This window comes from Ischnura elegans, chromosome 8 (genome assembly GCF_921293095.1).
Source record: "Ischnura elegans chromosome 8, ioIscEleg1.1, whole genome shotgun sequence".
In the NCBI taxonomy this organism is placed as follows: Eukaryota; Metazoa; Arthropoda; class Insecta; order Odonata; family Coenagrionidae; genus Ischnura; species Ischnura elegans.
The window spans coordinates 90,629,134-90,642,818 of NC_060253.1; the positions used below are offsets into that span (position 1 = coordinate 90,629,134).

A 13,685-nucleotide genomic window follows, 5' to 3' on the forward strand; every position below is an offset into this window, starting at 1 on the left:
AATTACAATGTTTCACTTAAATGCGGGACATTTGCCAAGGGACGGCTCCATTTTCACTTACAAGGTAGTCAGCAAATTTTTCTCTAAGCTTAGTAGCCTTTTTCGTTGGCTGCTGGCTTGATGTGTCAAGATCAAACAGACCTTCACCTGTCAGGGTATCCTCAATTTTATATCCGTCTCTTTCTCTGACGAAGTTGTGAAGCACGCAACATACTTTAATAATATCTTCGCACAAGTTCAAATGATCATTCAGAGGAAGATGTAAAATCCGCCATTTAATGGCAAGGATGCCAAATGAGCATTCAATCTTCCTACGTGCTCTGTAGAGACGGTAGTTGAAAACTCGTTTTTTGACGTTAAGACATTTTCCAGCATACGGTCGGAGTAAGAAATCCGAAAGTCCAAAGCCTTCGTCTCCCACAAATACAAATGGGAAAGGCTCTGGCATACCCGCGAAAGATTGTTGTTGAGAGGGAATGTTCAGTTCGTTATCATTTAGCTTTTGAAAAAAAAACACCATCCTTAAACACAGTTGAGTCTGAAGACTTCCCGTAAGCACCGACGTCGATGTATATGAATTTGTACGATGCGTCACATATCGCCAGTAGTAGTACAGAAAAATAGTTTTTGTAATTATAGTACAAAGAACCACTATTCTCTGGTTTCACCACCCTAACATGTTTTACATCGACAGCCCCCAGGCAGTGAGGAAAATTAGTTTTCTGGTAAAATTCCGCAGCAGTGTCCAGCCAGAATCTTTCTGTCATTTTTGGAAAACAAACTTGCTTCACACGTTCCCAAATAGCTTTGCACACTTGGCGGATTATAACAGAGATCATTGGCTGACTGATTCTGTATTGAAAGTGTAGGTCGGTCATAGATGTTCCAGAAGCAAAGTATCTGTTATCAGAAGAATAAATCACCTCTTTTTCGAAAAAGTAGAATCTTATTTTTGTAAGATGTCATCTTATACATATACAGTACTAGAATTAAACTGATTTGTATGTTTCATTTCAGTTACAATTGTACAAAGGAAATGGAAGAACATCCGCACTTGTTATGCTCGGGAATTGCATATGCAGAAGGAGAGGAAAAGTGGATCTGTAGCCTCCATAAGAAAAAAATGTTTATTTTGATATACTACAGTTTTTGGAAATTATCTCCAAAAAAAGTGATAACAGCATGGAAGAGGAAACACCATCTGCATGCGAAGAGCAATCGGAACAAGATGGGCATGACTTTCATGCATCAACGGTTAAGGTTGGAAGCGGAAAAATACAGGATGGTTCAAATAAGAGAAGAGGTAAAAGTGATGATAATGAACTCATAGCCACACTGAAGAGGAAAATGGCAATGGATATCGAAGAAAAGAGTGAGGCAATAGACAAAGACAAGCTATTTTTGATGTCCCTCCTGTCTGAAATAAAAATAGTTCCTCCCCAAGGAAAACTAAAATTATGATCAGACATCTTATCTGTCATAGCAGCAGCACAACAAGGACCCAGTCCCCAATGGCCTGTTGCTGTACCACCTCCTCCTCAATTCCAAAACTTTCCATATCCCTTTTCCCCTCATTAATATTCTATCCCGGTTCAACTACCGCTGCAAAGTCCACAGCCAGTACCAACTCAAAATCCACAACACAGCCAACAAGCCTCCTACTTTGCTTCGTCAGGCGAGTCAACCCCAACGGTGTCACCTAGATTTTCACAAACGAGTGACTATGTCACTTATGAAGACATTTCTTGACCATTCTACTCATAAATTTCTGATGCTCCGCTTACTTACATTTATTAACCCTGTTCTTACTGACATTTAACGTTTAAATTATTTCTGTACGTTTTTGTCTAAATTAATCTGCACGTATTTTGAAAGAGATAACAACGATGTTTAGTTATATTGCTTAAAATGTCAAAAAAAAACTAATATTGAAAAAATACTATCATTTAGTCAATGAGATTTTTAATGCTAATCCTATTTTGGATTAGCATCTCCAAAAACAATATTTTTTTTAATTGCACGATTGTTACGTTACATAGAATTATTAGAAAAAGAAAAACAATTACTCAATGATTTGATAAAAAAATTCATAAAGAAATGGAATTGTTCTTTTGGGGTCCGCTGGACCTCAAAGGTATGCATAGACCGATTTTGTATCCACTTCCTCAGTACGTCATCAGTGGATACCATACTGTGACGTCACGTTCCGATGAAGTCGTGTTTTCAAGCAGCCGATAAAGATTAATTTTTAAAGACTATTAACTCAGCTAAAAAAGGTTATTCATCACGAAATTTTCGGCGAGTACATTTGAGGTAGGGACCTTCTTATTCTAATACTTAAAAAATGTGCATGTTCTCCAACATTATTGTAATTCCTATAATTATGTAACACTGGTTTATATTTTTCTTACCTCAGCGTAAGAGCCAACTTTTCTTCGGCAGGGATACTGTTGTTTAAAAGGGTGTCGGGCACTGTGATGTCATCTTTGATGCATCCAAGAAGCTCGTCAAATGAAGATTTTGACATACGGAAGTAGTTAAAAAACTTACTTCCACTAGCACAAAGATCATCGTATAGTGTGTAATAAATCCCTTTGGTACGTCTAGACATCAGCATAGGATGCTTCCGAAACCTCCTGGTCCTTCGCCTTCTCTTCTTTATGAGAAGAGCTAGCAATAGTACGTCCTCACAGCACAACACCATTGCAACTACTGCTGTGTGCAGGGTAAAATTTAAAACCGATATTGGTGGCGCCACCGGTGTCCTGGGCGGAATAAACCCGAGCAACCAGACGCGCCACCGGTTGCGCGTCTGGTTGCCTCGGCTAATAGGACTCATTTGATTCTATGCCCCACGACTGACCAGTTCCACCAGACGCGCCACCGGTGGCGCGTCTAGTTGCCTCGGCTCAGAGTCCTCTATATTGCCATATAATAACATGATGAGAGAGTAGTGTTGAGAGAGCAATCTAGAGGACTCTGCCTCGGCTAATAGGGGCCTTATTGTCGCAGTTTCGAGGCCGCGCCAGACGGAAAAAATATCGAGGCGACGCGATGTAGGCCTCGACAATTATTTCAAGTCTTGTTGGTCCTCGATTTACAAGGATTGCAACTGCAGCTGGCATATTTAGAACCTTATAGTTCAATAGCTGACGTACGTAAGACGGTGATCACGGTCTTATTTCATATATTTAAGAAGGCAAAATAGGTATAATGATACGTATAGTTGTATAATTTTATAATATGATAATTCCAAAAACTGAAATTTCATGCGGTTGTTTCATGAGCTATCACCCGTGAACTAGCCTTTAAGTTATTTTCTGTGAAGAATCGTGATTAAATATTCGCCATCACGAATCTCAGTCACATTAGAACATTATTTATAAAGCGGATTTCACAGCCCCTAAATTTGTGGATTTAGGCAAAACTCATGAACTCCCGGTAACTGATTTTGGGTTGTGTCTACGTTCGTGTTGATTTCGTGATTATCATTAAGGCTTGGGTTCTTCTTCGCGATGCATGTTATACAGGTATGTTTTCTGTTGCAGGTGATCGATGCAGCTCTGTTGGAAAGGAGGAAAATCTCTGTAGTATAATCGAAAAAATGATAACTTAATTGAGGCTTGTTTTTTTACCTAGACTGTAGCTCGCCAGTATGGAAACAACTTACAGCTGTAGAGATAAATGAGTGTGTTTGTTTTTAACTGTACGTGGTGGTTCTCTTTGAACTTGATGATTTATGTAATACCTAGAGTACTAAATGCGTTGTACCTATGTATGGATAGCATGAGATAAAAACGTTTACATATTGTGCAATGCTTCTTAATATTTTGGAGCAAATCTTATCATATGCATCATTGGTACTTTCTTGTTATAACGTGTTGAATATGAATTATGGTTTTCATCGTGTAGCAATTTCCTTATTTTTATTCTTCTAAATGACCGTTGTCATATCATAAGCACTACTGTTTTCGTGTTACTGACTTTCCCATGAGCATGGTAAGTTATCGCTCCTTAATAGCACTATTGAGGGACGGTAATTATTAGATAAAGTCGCGTCACTCGTGGGAATTGCAAAGGATATTCATGAATTTCGCTGGAGTGCTATGAATGAGAGTACCTATTCCGCACTCTACGAGGTCTTAATTAAAGATCAAGCTCAATTAGGTTAGAGAGTAGGTACCATACTTTTGAATGGGGAAATAGAAAGCATTTCTCAGCATGATTGTTATCACAGGTTTTTAATGGATGCTTTATTTGTTAAGAGTGAAATCAATGCACTAGGTTCATATAACACATAAATCTAAACTTTGTCTTGAATAGTAGATGATATTAGAGTTAGCACAAGGAAAAAAATAAAGGTATTGAAGCACTAATTGTAAGTGGGAAAGATAACATGATTAATCAATAGACAATTAAGAATATTGCTTGGGTGACATAATTCAATATAGTTGATGATTTTATTGAAAGTATTTTTTATGCATAGCTAACAAATTGATACTCAATTAGGAATAATAATAGTATTCTGACATGACAAGCATATTGATAATTTTATTAAAGAATTGTTCATTGTAAACTTATGACAAGGCAGAAAGTAATGAATGATACATTCAAAGCTAATTAAACTTTTTGTACCATCCTTCATGAGCCTCTGTAGCTAATTATGGATGATGATACCGCCTTGATTTGGGTAAGGAGGAGAAGAAATTTAAGGAGAAGAGGAGAAATTCTAAGAAATAGAAGACGATTTAAAGAATTTGAGGCACACATCTGTACCTTTCAAAATGCCCAATGAAGCCTTTATGGGGCTATACAGATTATCTAAGGAAAGGACTATAAATTTAATAAATGAGTTGCGACCTTATCTACCTGTTACCACTAGGAGATCATCAGTGTCCCCTGAATTAAAGGTAGCATGGTTGCCAAAATTGACTGAAATTCTTTTTAATTTCTGATGCAACTATGTTTATTAATTTACTCAAATCAATTATCTTTAATGAGGTAGGTACTCTGCGCTCTCCACTTTTATGGCCAAGGCTCCTATCAAAAATCAGCAGGTAGTGACAGCAATTTAGGTTTGAGCCAGAGTTCTGTCAGTCGCTTTATAGATGAGGTGACTGAAGGCCTTAACTCCCCTGACATGGTTGGCAATTGGTTACCTTTCCCTGTGAGAGCAGAGGAAAGACAGGAGATGATTCGAAAGTTAGTCCAAATACTTTGTCAATCTTATACAAATAATTTAATGAGGAAATATTACCAGGACCATCATGCTAGTGTAAAGTCATATGAGATACATTTTTTCGTAGTGTAATAAGATAGACACTGCTGTTAGAGCATGTTTATGCCATTTATATGCAGTAGAGTAATGTAGTCTCATTAAATTTTCCGAGAAAAATTAATACTTTCAAAATTATGGTAGCCTTCTGCTGTCTAGATTTGAAAAAAGGAATAAACACCATGGTAAATTTTATGTACTACATCTGTTTTTCAGGAATTACAGAGATACTATTTTCCCTGGAGTAGTGGGCTTTGTTGATGGAACGCATGTAGCTATAAGGGCTCCTTCTACATACGAGCACTTACACGTAAATAGAAGGGGATACCATTCAATAAATGCTCAAATCGTAAGCATATTTAGTTAAATTTATATGCCCAGATCATTACCGGATTAATTCATTTTGATAATTTTATCACCAACTAGAATAAAATGAGTGTTTACCTTTCTATGGATATGTGATAGTGACCTCACAGTTCTAAATTGCGTATCAAGATTTCCAGGAAGTTCACACGATTCGTATGTGTGGGGTAATAGTGAAGCTCACAATCAAATGAGAAGGGTATAGGAGAGTGGTGAGCAGTGTTGGTTGTTGGGTCAGTACATGTCATTGAAGTATTGATATTAAATGAGTACTTCAACCAATTCTTAGATAAAATACAGAATGATGTAGTTTTAACAGTACTTTGCACAGACAACTATTCTATTGCTGCTTTTGGTATAGCCTTTTGTAAAGGCTGAAGTTAATTCTTAAGTGATAATTTGAATTTATAATGTTCCATTATTACAACTATATTATATTGTATATTTCATTATATAGGTGATTCAGGATATCCTCACCTACCTGGTTACAAACCCCCATAGGAAATGCCAATGAAGGTTCCCCCGAGGCAACAATTAAACGCCTACACAGCAAAGCTCGAGTAACTGTAGAGAGGTGTATAGGAATAATTCAAAATCGCTTCAGATGTCTTCTAAAACACCGTGTTCTGGACTATAACCCTTGGAAGGCTGGCAAAATAATAATAGCGTGTTGCGTGCTACATAATATGTGTGCGAGGGGAGGTATACCTCTTCCTCAACACATACAGGAAGAAGATGAACCCCTCCCTGCTCCTAACCCCCCTATTCTGCAAGAAAAAGCGTTAATTAATGAGGCACGGCGTGTGAGAGAGGGGATTATACGACCAATTGTTAATTAGACCATACTTAAGATTATTTTAAAAGAAATATTCATTAATTGAACATGCACTGCAGTAAAATTTTTCTTTTGGAAAAAAACTACATATAAGAAAATAATAAAATTATTACAAAGTTTATTTCATGAAATATTGAGCATAATGTCTCTATAACCATTAAGATATGTGATAATGAAAACTTACCAAAGGGTTAAAATATAAAAACACTTGAGAAATGCATGTGATTTACAGGTAAGCTTATGAGATCTTAAAATTAACATTTTAGTCATACCAAGGTAAGGTTTCATCATTACTATTAGATCATTAAGATAACATCTATTTTCAGAACAAGGCGCAATCCTTTCTCCGACTCTATTTAACCTTTACGTAAACGATACCCCTATACCAGCCTATTTTTGTATGCAGACGATACCACAATCCTTGCCCAGGGTTCAGACCTGGAGAAGACTGCAGATTTAATCCAAGACCACCTGGACGAGTACGAAAACTGGGCCACCGATTGGAAACTTTCCGTCAATGCCACCAAGAGTGAACATGTGTGTTTTTCCAGACGCCCAAAAGCTGGCGATGGCCCGCAACTCTTCTACGGAAATAAAAGAATCCCAAAACGCCTGTCTGCCCGATACTTGGGAGTTGAAATGGACAAACGACTAACTTGGGCGATCCACATCCAAAATAGTATCAAGAAAGCCATCGGAGTAAATGCATCCCTGTTTCCGCTAATGCGCTCCAAATCGCCGCTGCCCACGAAGACAAAATCGCTCCTGTATAATGCTACGATAAAACCTTTATTAAGCTACGCATCACCGGTTTGGCTGCATGCAGCGGCAACTCACTTGAAGAAAATACAAACCACAGAAAATAAAATCATCAGAAAAATCATTGGCGCGCCTTGGTTTATCCGGAACCAAAACATCAGAAAGGATCTCAAAATTACTCCTATTCTAGCGAAACTAAAATCTGCACTAGAAAAATTTGCCCTTACATTTGATAAAACAAATAATGCACTATTAAAAAATCTTTGGGACTACGAACCTCCGCTGAAACCAAAACACCGCCTCCCCAAATGTGCCCTCAACCCTTCCCATATCCCTATCCCCTAATTCCCTGTCCAGTATTATTATGCCATGACTCTTTTAATCTGTAAAACGTGATCAACTAATCTGCCTGCAACATTACTAAACGAAACGCCCAGGAGACAGCTGCAAAGCTGGGAACTGCGGAAAACAACAACGAGAAATATAATTGGACTTGGATCAATTTTCAGACATTGGGATTGATACAATCAACAACACAAAATTTGTGCATAGAATATTCATGTGACTAAAATATATGCATAGGAACTTATGTCGGCCTTCCTCTGGCAATATATCTGAAAAAATAATCAATAATTTAGTCTTGCATGATTAAAATATGAATATAAATTTCAATGCTATGGTATACTTTAAACAATCTTCTATATTAATTTAACTTTTTTCCCATTTGTAGGTAGATTTTTTACTGCTGACTCAGTTATCCTCATCAATTAAAGTTGAGGGCTCCTAAGAGGAACAGTGTACTTCTTTACAGGCCGAAGCTAGGAGCAATTTATGATGAAGAATCATGTTTGATGCCTACTTAGATATTACTTACCACCTTAATATGGGCTTCACTTTATTTGTTTATAGGGAAGTACCTGTCCCTGCACAAGTGAAGAAAGATGGTCCCTTTCCACCTTCCCACTAGGACTGGTAACATGGTGGCCTATAGATTTCATGTTCAACCTCCCACACCAAGGCCTCAGTTAATTGTTTCACTGCCCTCTGAACCTCTCCCATGATGATATTTTTACACCCTAGTTATATATACTGCATTCAACCCTGCTACCAGCATAATTTTTTACCTTGGAATGCTTGAAAGAAGTGATTTTGTTGGGAACAAAATGTGCTGAAGGGATTTAATTTAATTTATCATAAAATTGGATTCATTACATTCAATATTGAATTAAATCCCCATACTCATCGCTAGCATCCTTTATTGCTTGGAAGGCCATCTTAATGGATGCAGTTATCTCTTTCATGCTCTCAGCCAAACTAGGCAATCGCCTTGGCCTTGCTGCGCTCAGTCCTCTCTTTTGCTGCCAGAGCCAATATGTAATCTGAATCATCATCTGAAAAAATAATAATTAGGCTTGTTTTATATGAATCTGAAGTGTTTCATTTTATAATTACACCCTAGAAGCTCATTATATTATTACAACATCATTTGCTTACTAAAATCTCAATCAAGGTTTGTGCTTGGATTATGTACTAATAAAAGAATAATAATATTAACTCACGGTTGTTCAGGAACATGTAAGGCAACATGAATATAGTTCTATCGCAACAGCAGCTGAGCATTTAGGGACATTTTTAGTCCTCCATATAACTACCATATCTGTAGTTATTTTTTCTTACTTGGCGGAGATGGCCGCTTCCTTTTTCTGTCCCTTGGTACTGCGGCACATACAGGATTTGAGGGAGGAAGGACTGGAGGGGAATGATTTTCTTCAGTGGGGAATGTTTGTGAGGTAGTGTAAAAATATCAGGCGCGCCGCTCGAGGGTAAACTTTATTCAGGTCAGGTTATATATCCCTATATCTAGTATTAACTTCAGAACAGAAATGAATTTCTGCGGCCAATGACTATGAGAGTGAAATGGTGGTCAAAGCTTAACATCTTAGCTTAAAAAGAAATAAATTTGTAAATTTAAATTTATAAGGAAGTGAAACCCCTAAAAAGTAGCTAATTACTTAACTAGAAAACATTTCAAGTGTCTTAAAACAATCCAAATAGATTGGGAAATTCGCTATTTAAATCCAAAGATAGCTGAGTCACAGAGTAGGGATATACAGAGAGGACAAAACGGCTGAAGGTGGTAATCAGCTCATTGCGCATTTCACCATGTTCTAAATAAGGAAACGTGGCTTGAGTTGCTATTTGGTTGCTATCGTTGCTATCATTCGCACTTGGCGTGGAGTGTTGTCGTACATTTTTTTTTAATTCCTCCACTCCTCAATGCTTTCACGTAGTGTGCTAGTGTTTTCACACGACGAAATAAGACGAGAAGAAAAGGTTTTGCTAGGTGTTCAGCCAGTCACTGCAAAAACAATGCGGGCATGACGGAAGCAAAGTTGAGTTTCTTCAGTTTCTCTAAAGACCCTGTTAGGTAAGTAATTTCATATTTTTTCTGAGTTACATTGCTGATCGAAGAAACTACACTTATATTCGAGTATTATTTTGCATGCGAAATGAAATTGTCGAAAAAGTTTAATAAGAATTTGTGGTGTTGGCGCAGGTCCAAGGAATGGGTGATTCGATGTCGTCGGTCGGATTTAGAAAACAAGACTGTCAGTTATTTACATAATAACTCCCGGATTTGTGTGTGCGATTTGGCGTTCCTTGCTCTACCTTTATTAGTAAAGAAATAATTAGGCTACTTTGAATTTAAAACCCTCTCTTTTCGGTGGATGGTAAGTCGTTAGCACTATTTGGTTTGAATTTACCGCGTAATTTTACTTATTTTCAATATGGCCACCGTGCGATTTTTCATTACAGAGAAACCTATGGTACAGCCACCTTATGTCCCCTTTGTATATATCTACTCTGTGGCTGTGTGTAATGCATGCTAATGAAATATTCCCTTCCACCTACTATTCTGACATTAGGACTTTTACTTTTTAACCCCAACCCCCTAACAAAATGTTAATAAGTGATCCAGGAATCAGCCAATCACGGCGCAGCAGAGATTGGCTGATTCCCACTTGCGGGCTTTATAAATGCAGCCAAAATACCGATATTGGAACTTCAACCTGAAAACGCCAGGTGGAAACCCGGCGAAACTGCCAACCTGACAGCCAACGCGGCGAAAACACGGAAGATGGAGAGATTCACGAATCCAGAACGGTGGAAGACTAACATGTGTTCACAATACCCGAAACCCCACCCTCTGTCTGGACCAGTCATGCACTCTTCGCCCTAATTCATACTTATCCGTCTTCTTCCGAAAAAAATTGAGTATAAGGTGGATAGTATGTAAATATTGTAACCTTAATATTGATTTTTAAAGAATATAAATTCATCTACTCAGTGGTTCAGCCCTAAAGTTGGTTAGGTTAGGTGAGGGACGAGCTCGCCCTAGACTAGGCCTCAGGCGTATAAATTTCATAAATTCAGGGTAGGGGGCCTTCCTTCCTTCCTTTTCCAGGGCCACCTTGCACATCCAAGATTTTTTTGGGGGTGTCCGAAGACCCCGACCCGGATATGAACCTCGGATCCCTCGATCAGCAGCCAAATACTCTACCCACTAGGCTACCACGCTTCCCTTCTTGAGTTGAAACTTACATCGGTGAATTTAAAAAAATAATTTGCAACGTTGCGAAGTGTAGTTGTATACACACATCGCAATTGCCAGAAACGAATCAGAAAAAGTAATGACAAATACAAAATACAATTTTCATGAATTTTTATAAATCATTTTCCAAATGGGAACGAAGGACTGTAAGCGGTTAAAGAAGAAAATCATCACCCACAGAGGATAAATTGAAATGTAGGTAAGAGAAATACGATTGATTTGAGGAGAATAGGTGTGACGCGAAGATTTTTCGCGGGCCATCTCAGATCATCCACGATTTCTAGCAAGTGCAGTACACCCCAATCACCGGCAACGTATGTAGCATACACTATCATTAAATACAAGCGGCTTTACCATTGGCATGAACAGATTCAAGGCGGAGATATAAAGTACGAGACGTGTGTCAGAAGGACCACTTTATCATCTAACGCTTACGAACGGACGAATAATGAATTTAATTTGGTAGCTAGGGATGCTAGTTCGATGATAAGATAAGGAGAATGAAACTTAAAAATAATGTTCATTTTTTTCATAAAAAAAGCTAAGGGGGCAATCATCTTAATTCCTAGAAGTTCCACAACTTCCGCACACCGCCAGCAGTGGCGTATTCGGCTCCTCATCTCAGAGATGAGGTCGGGGGAGGATGGACCCTCCTGCGCCATATTAGCCTCTGATGGGACTACCATTAGCATCCCTGGATATTGACTTTGCTCCAACTCAGAGCGTGACAAGAGGCGATCACGCCTGCCGGGATACTTAAGGAATAATCGTCATATTTATTTTTCAAGTGAATGAAGCAGAAGTGAAATAGGAAAAGGAAAAATGGAAAAGAAGGAGCTAGACCTAAAAGATAAGGAAGACAAGGTAGGAAATTTTCAATCTTATTTTTGTGAAAAATTCTTCCTGGCTTGCGTGATATTCCGAAGCCTGCCGCGTGAACAGCGGGGCATAAATTGTCGCAGAAAAAAATTCCATGGATCGGAAATCGAACCTCAGGCCCTATCCAGGCTCCTTAATTCGAATATCCATCTCCAGCGTTGCCATCCCTGATGGACCGCGAGGGCCAATCATCTAGTACCGGTAATTATCGAGAGATATCTTATTCATTATCAGTAATAAATTAATATGAGATGAAAATACAAAAGTGTACTGTTATTTATTTAAACGTATAATACCTTTGGGATCAAATTGTCTACTTTAATTTTTTTACACGAAGTGACCAGATAGCAATTTACCACGTATTGCATTTTTACAACGACCCAAATATTATTAATTGTTTTTCCTCATATTGGCTGAAGAAGAGTTGTAGTAGTAGGTAGGTTGTACCTCGCTAGCTTCGGAGATATGTAACTGGTCTAAGAATTTTTCCTATGTATCGAAGGTAACGTTAGTTGAGTCACGGTACAACTGCCATCGGAATTCAGGAAGCTGGCTAGCACTATGGTCCGAAAAGCCACAGGTCCGTGGATCTTATATATTTCTAAATACAACCATCATACACTCATTTGCCTTGCATGGAGTGAACTGATTATTGTACACTTATTTTTGTGAAGTAATTACTTGTTGTAGAGTTACTTTTGGCTTATTGTTTCAGTTGTTGACGCTTTCTTCATTTGATCAGTATTGTAAATTGGTGTTATCCGTTTAAAATGAATAAATAAATAAATTCCCGGTACAGGGGAATTTTTTCTTGCGGCAATTCATGCATCATCCTGGCTCGTTTACACACGGAGTACCACTGCATACCGCGGCCATGGTCTCGCGCATGATTCATCAAACCAATTTAGATAATAGAATGCATGCGTATTGTGTTCTCCGTTCCCCTTGGGCTTCCCCCCTTATAGACGCCCCTGTTCCGTAGTCAGTCAGGTCAGTCGCAGTCATCACCTCGAAGGTATTTTCTCCTCGCACGAACGAATCGCTCGCGGAGAAGGGAAGTAGAAGAAAAGTGTCTCCGGCGTCAAATACGTCGTCTGGACAGTTTCATCATCTCCTGCGCGAGGAGGTGGAAAGAGGGGTGAGGAGGAGGAGGAAGAACATGAAATATGAACGGGTGGTAGTATGAATGCGAGGAGAGAAAAAGGAGTGGGTGGTTTGGTGTCTGACTAAAAATTGCCGCAGGCGGAGCTGGATGCTGGGGGTGGTGTGGGGGACAAAGTTGGCGTGGAGGAGGGGTTGCTTGGAGGGAATGTGGAGGAGAATGAGGCGGAGGAGGTGGAGGGAGGATTGAAAAGAGGAGGGGGAAAAATGGGAGGAGAATATCCAAGCCACTCCCCCATCCCGACTAATGATTGGTCGAATTGAACAGCCGTGACCGGCCGCTCTGGATTATAATTGGCCCACGCTCGGCTCTGGAGACTCAAAACGACAAACAAAAACGAATCGGTGGCCACGATCGTGACGGTTTGTGGTTGCTGAGCGCGGGGGTGGGGGGAATGCGGTTGAAGAAGACGCTTCGCGCCCCCTATCCTTCTTCACGTATGCCCATGATAATGGACATTTTTACGTCCGCCCCGTGCAAAAAAGAAATAACCAGACATCCCCTCTGTAATCTCTCATCCGCATCTTTCTTCTTCCACCTCCGAAGCCATCCAGGGAGCTGGCTTGCTTTTTTAAGCCTATTCCTCCCCCAACGACCGACCCCTCCTGGGTCAATTCCTTCTCTCCGGCGGCGTTTTTTTCGCGGGGATGAGACCAAAAGATTTTGCACGATGATGACGAAGCGGAAGGCATCCCTCGAAGATGGAGATAACGAGTGTGATGTTATGATGTCCACCTTCCTCCTCTCACGCTTGGTATCATTCCCTCCATCCTCAGCAGCCTTTCCTCTTTTAGATAAC

General features: G+C 39.3%; 1 protein-coding gene across 1 annotated transcript; it reads right to left on the reverse strand.

Annotated features, from left to right (window-relative positions):
- Positions 1–484: 484 nt before the first annotated feature.
- On the reverse strand, positions 485–2,736 carry LOC124164219 (protein ALP1-like). Its single transcript, XM_046541450.1, has 2 exons — positions 2,412–2,736; positions 485–900 (listed from the first exon to the last, which is right to left on the reverse strand). The coding sequence occupies exons 1-2, from the start codon at positions 2,702–2,704 to the stop codon at positions 492–494; spliced, it is 702 nt and encodes a 233-aa protein (XP_046397406.1). The 5' UTR covers positions 2,705–2,736; the 3' UTR covers positions 485–491.
- Between the last annotated feature and the right edge of the window lie 10,949 nt (positions 2,737–13,685).

Excerpts from the sequence above, each read along its gene's own strand:
- LOC124164219 (XM_046541450.1), bottom strand. The coding sequence starts at position 2,704 with ATGGTGTTGTGCTGTGAGGACGTACTATTGCTAGCTCTTCTCATAAAG. Across the intron at positions 901-2,411 it reads AAGTTGGCTCTTACGCTGAG|ATACTTTGCTTCTGGAACAT; the intron begins GTAAGAAAAATA and ends TTCTGATAACAG.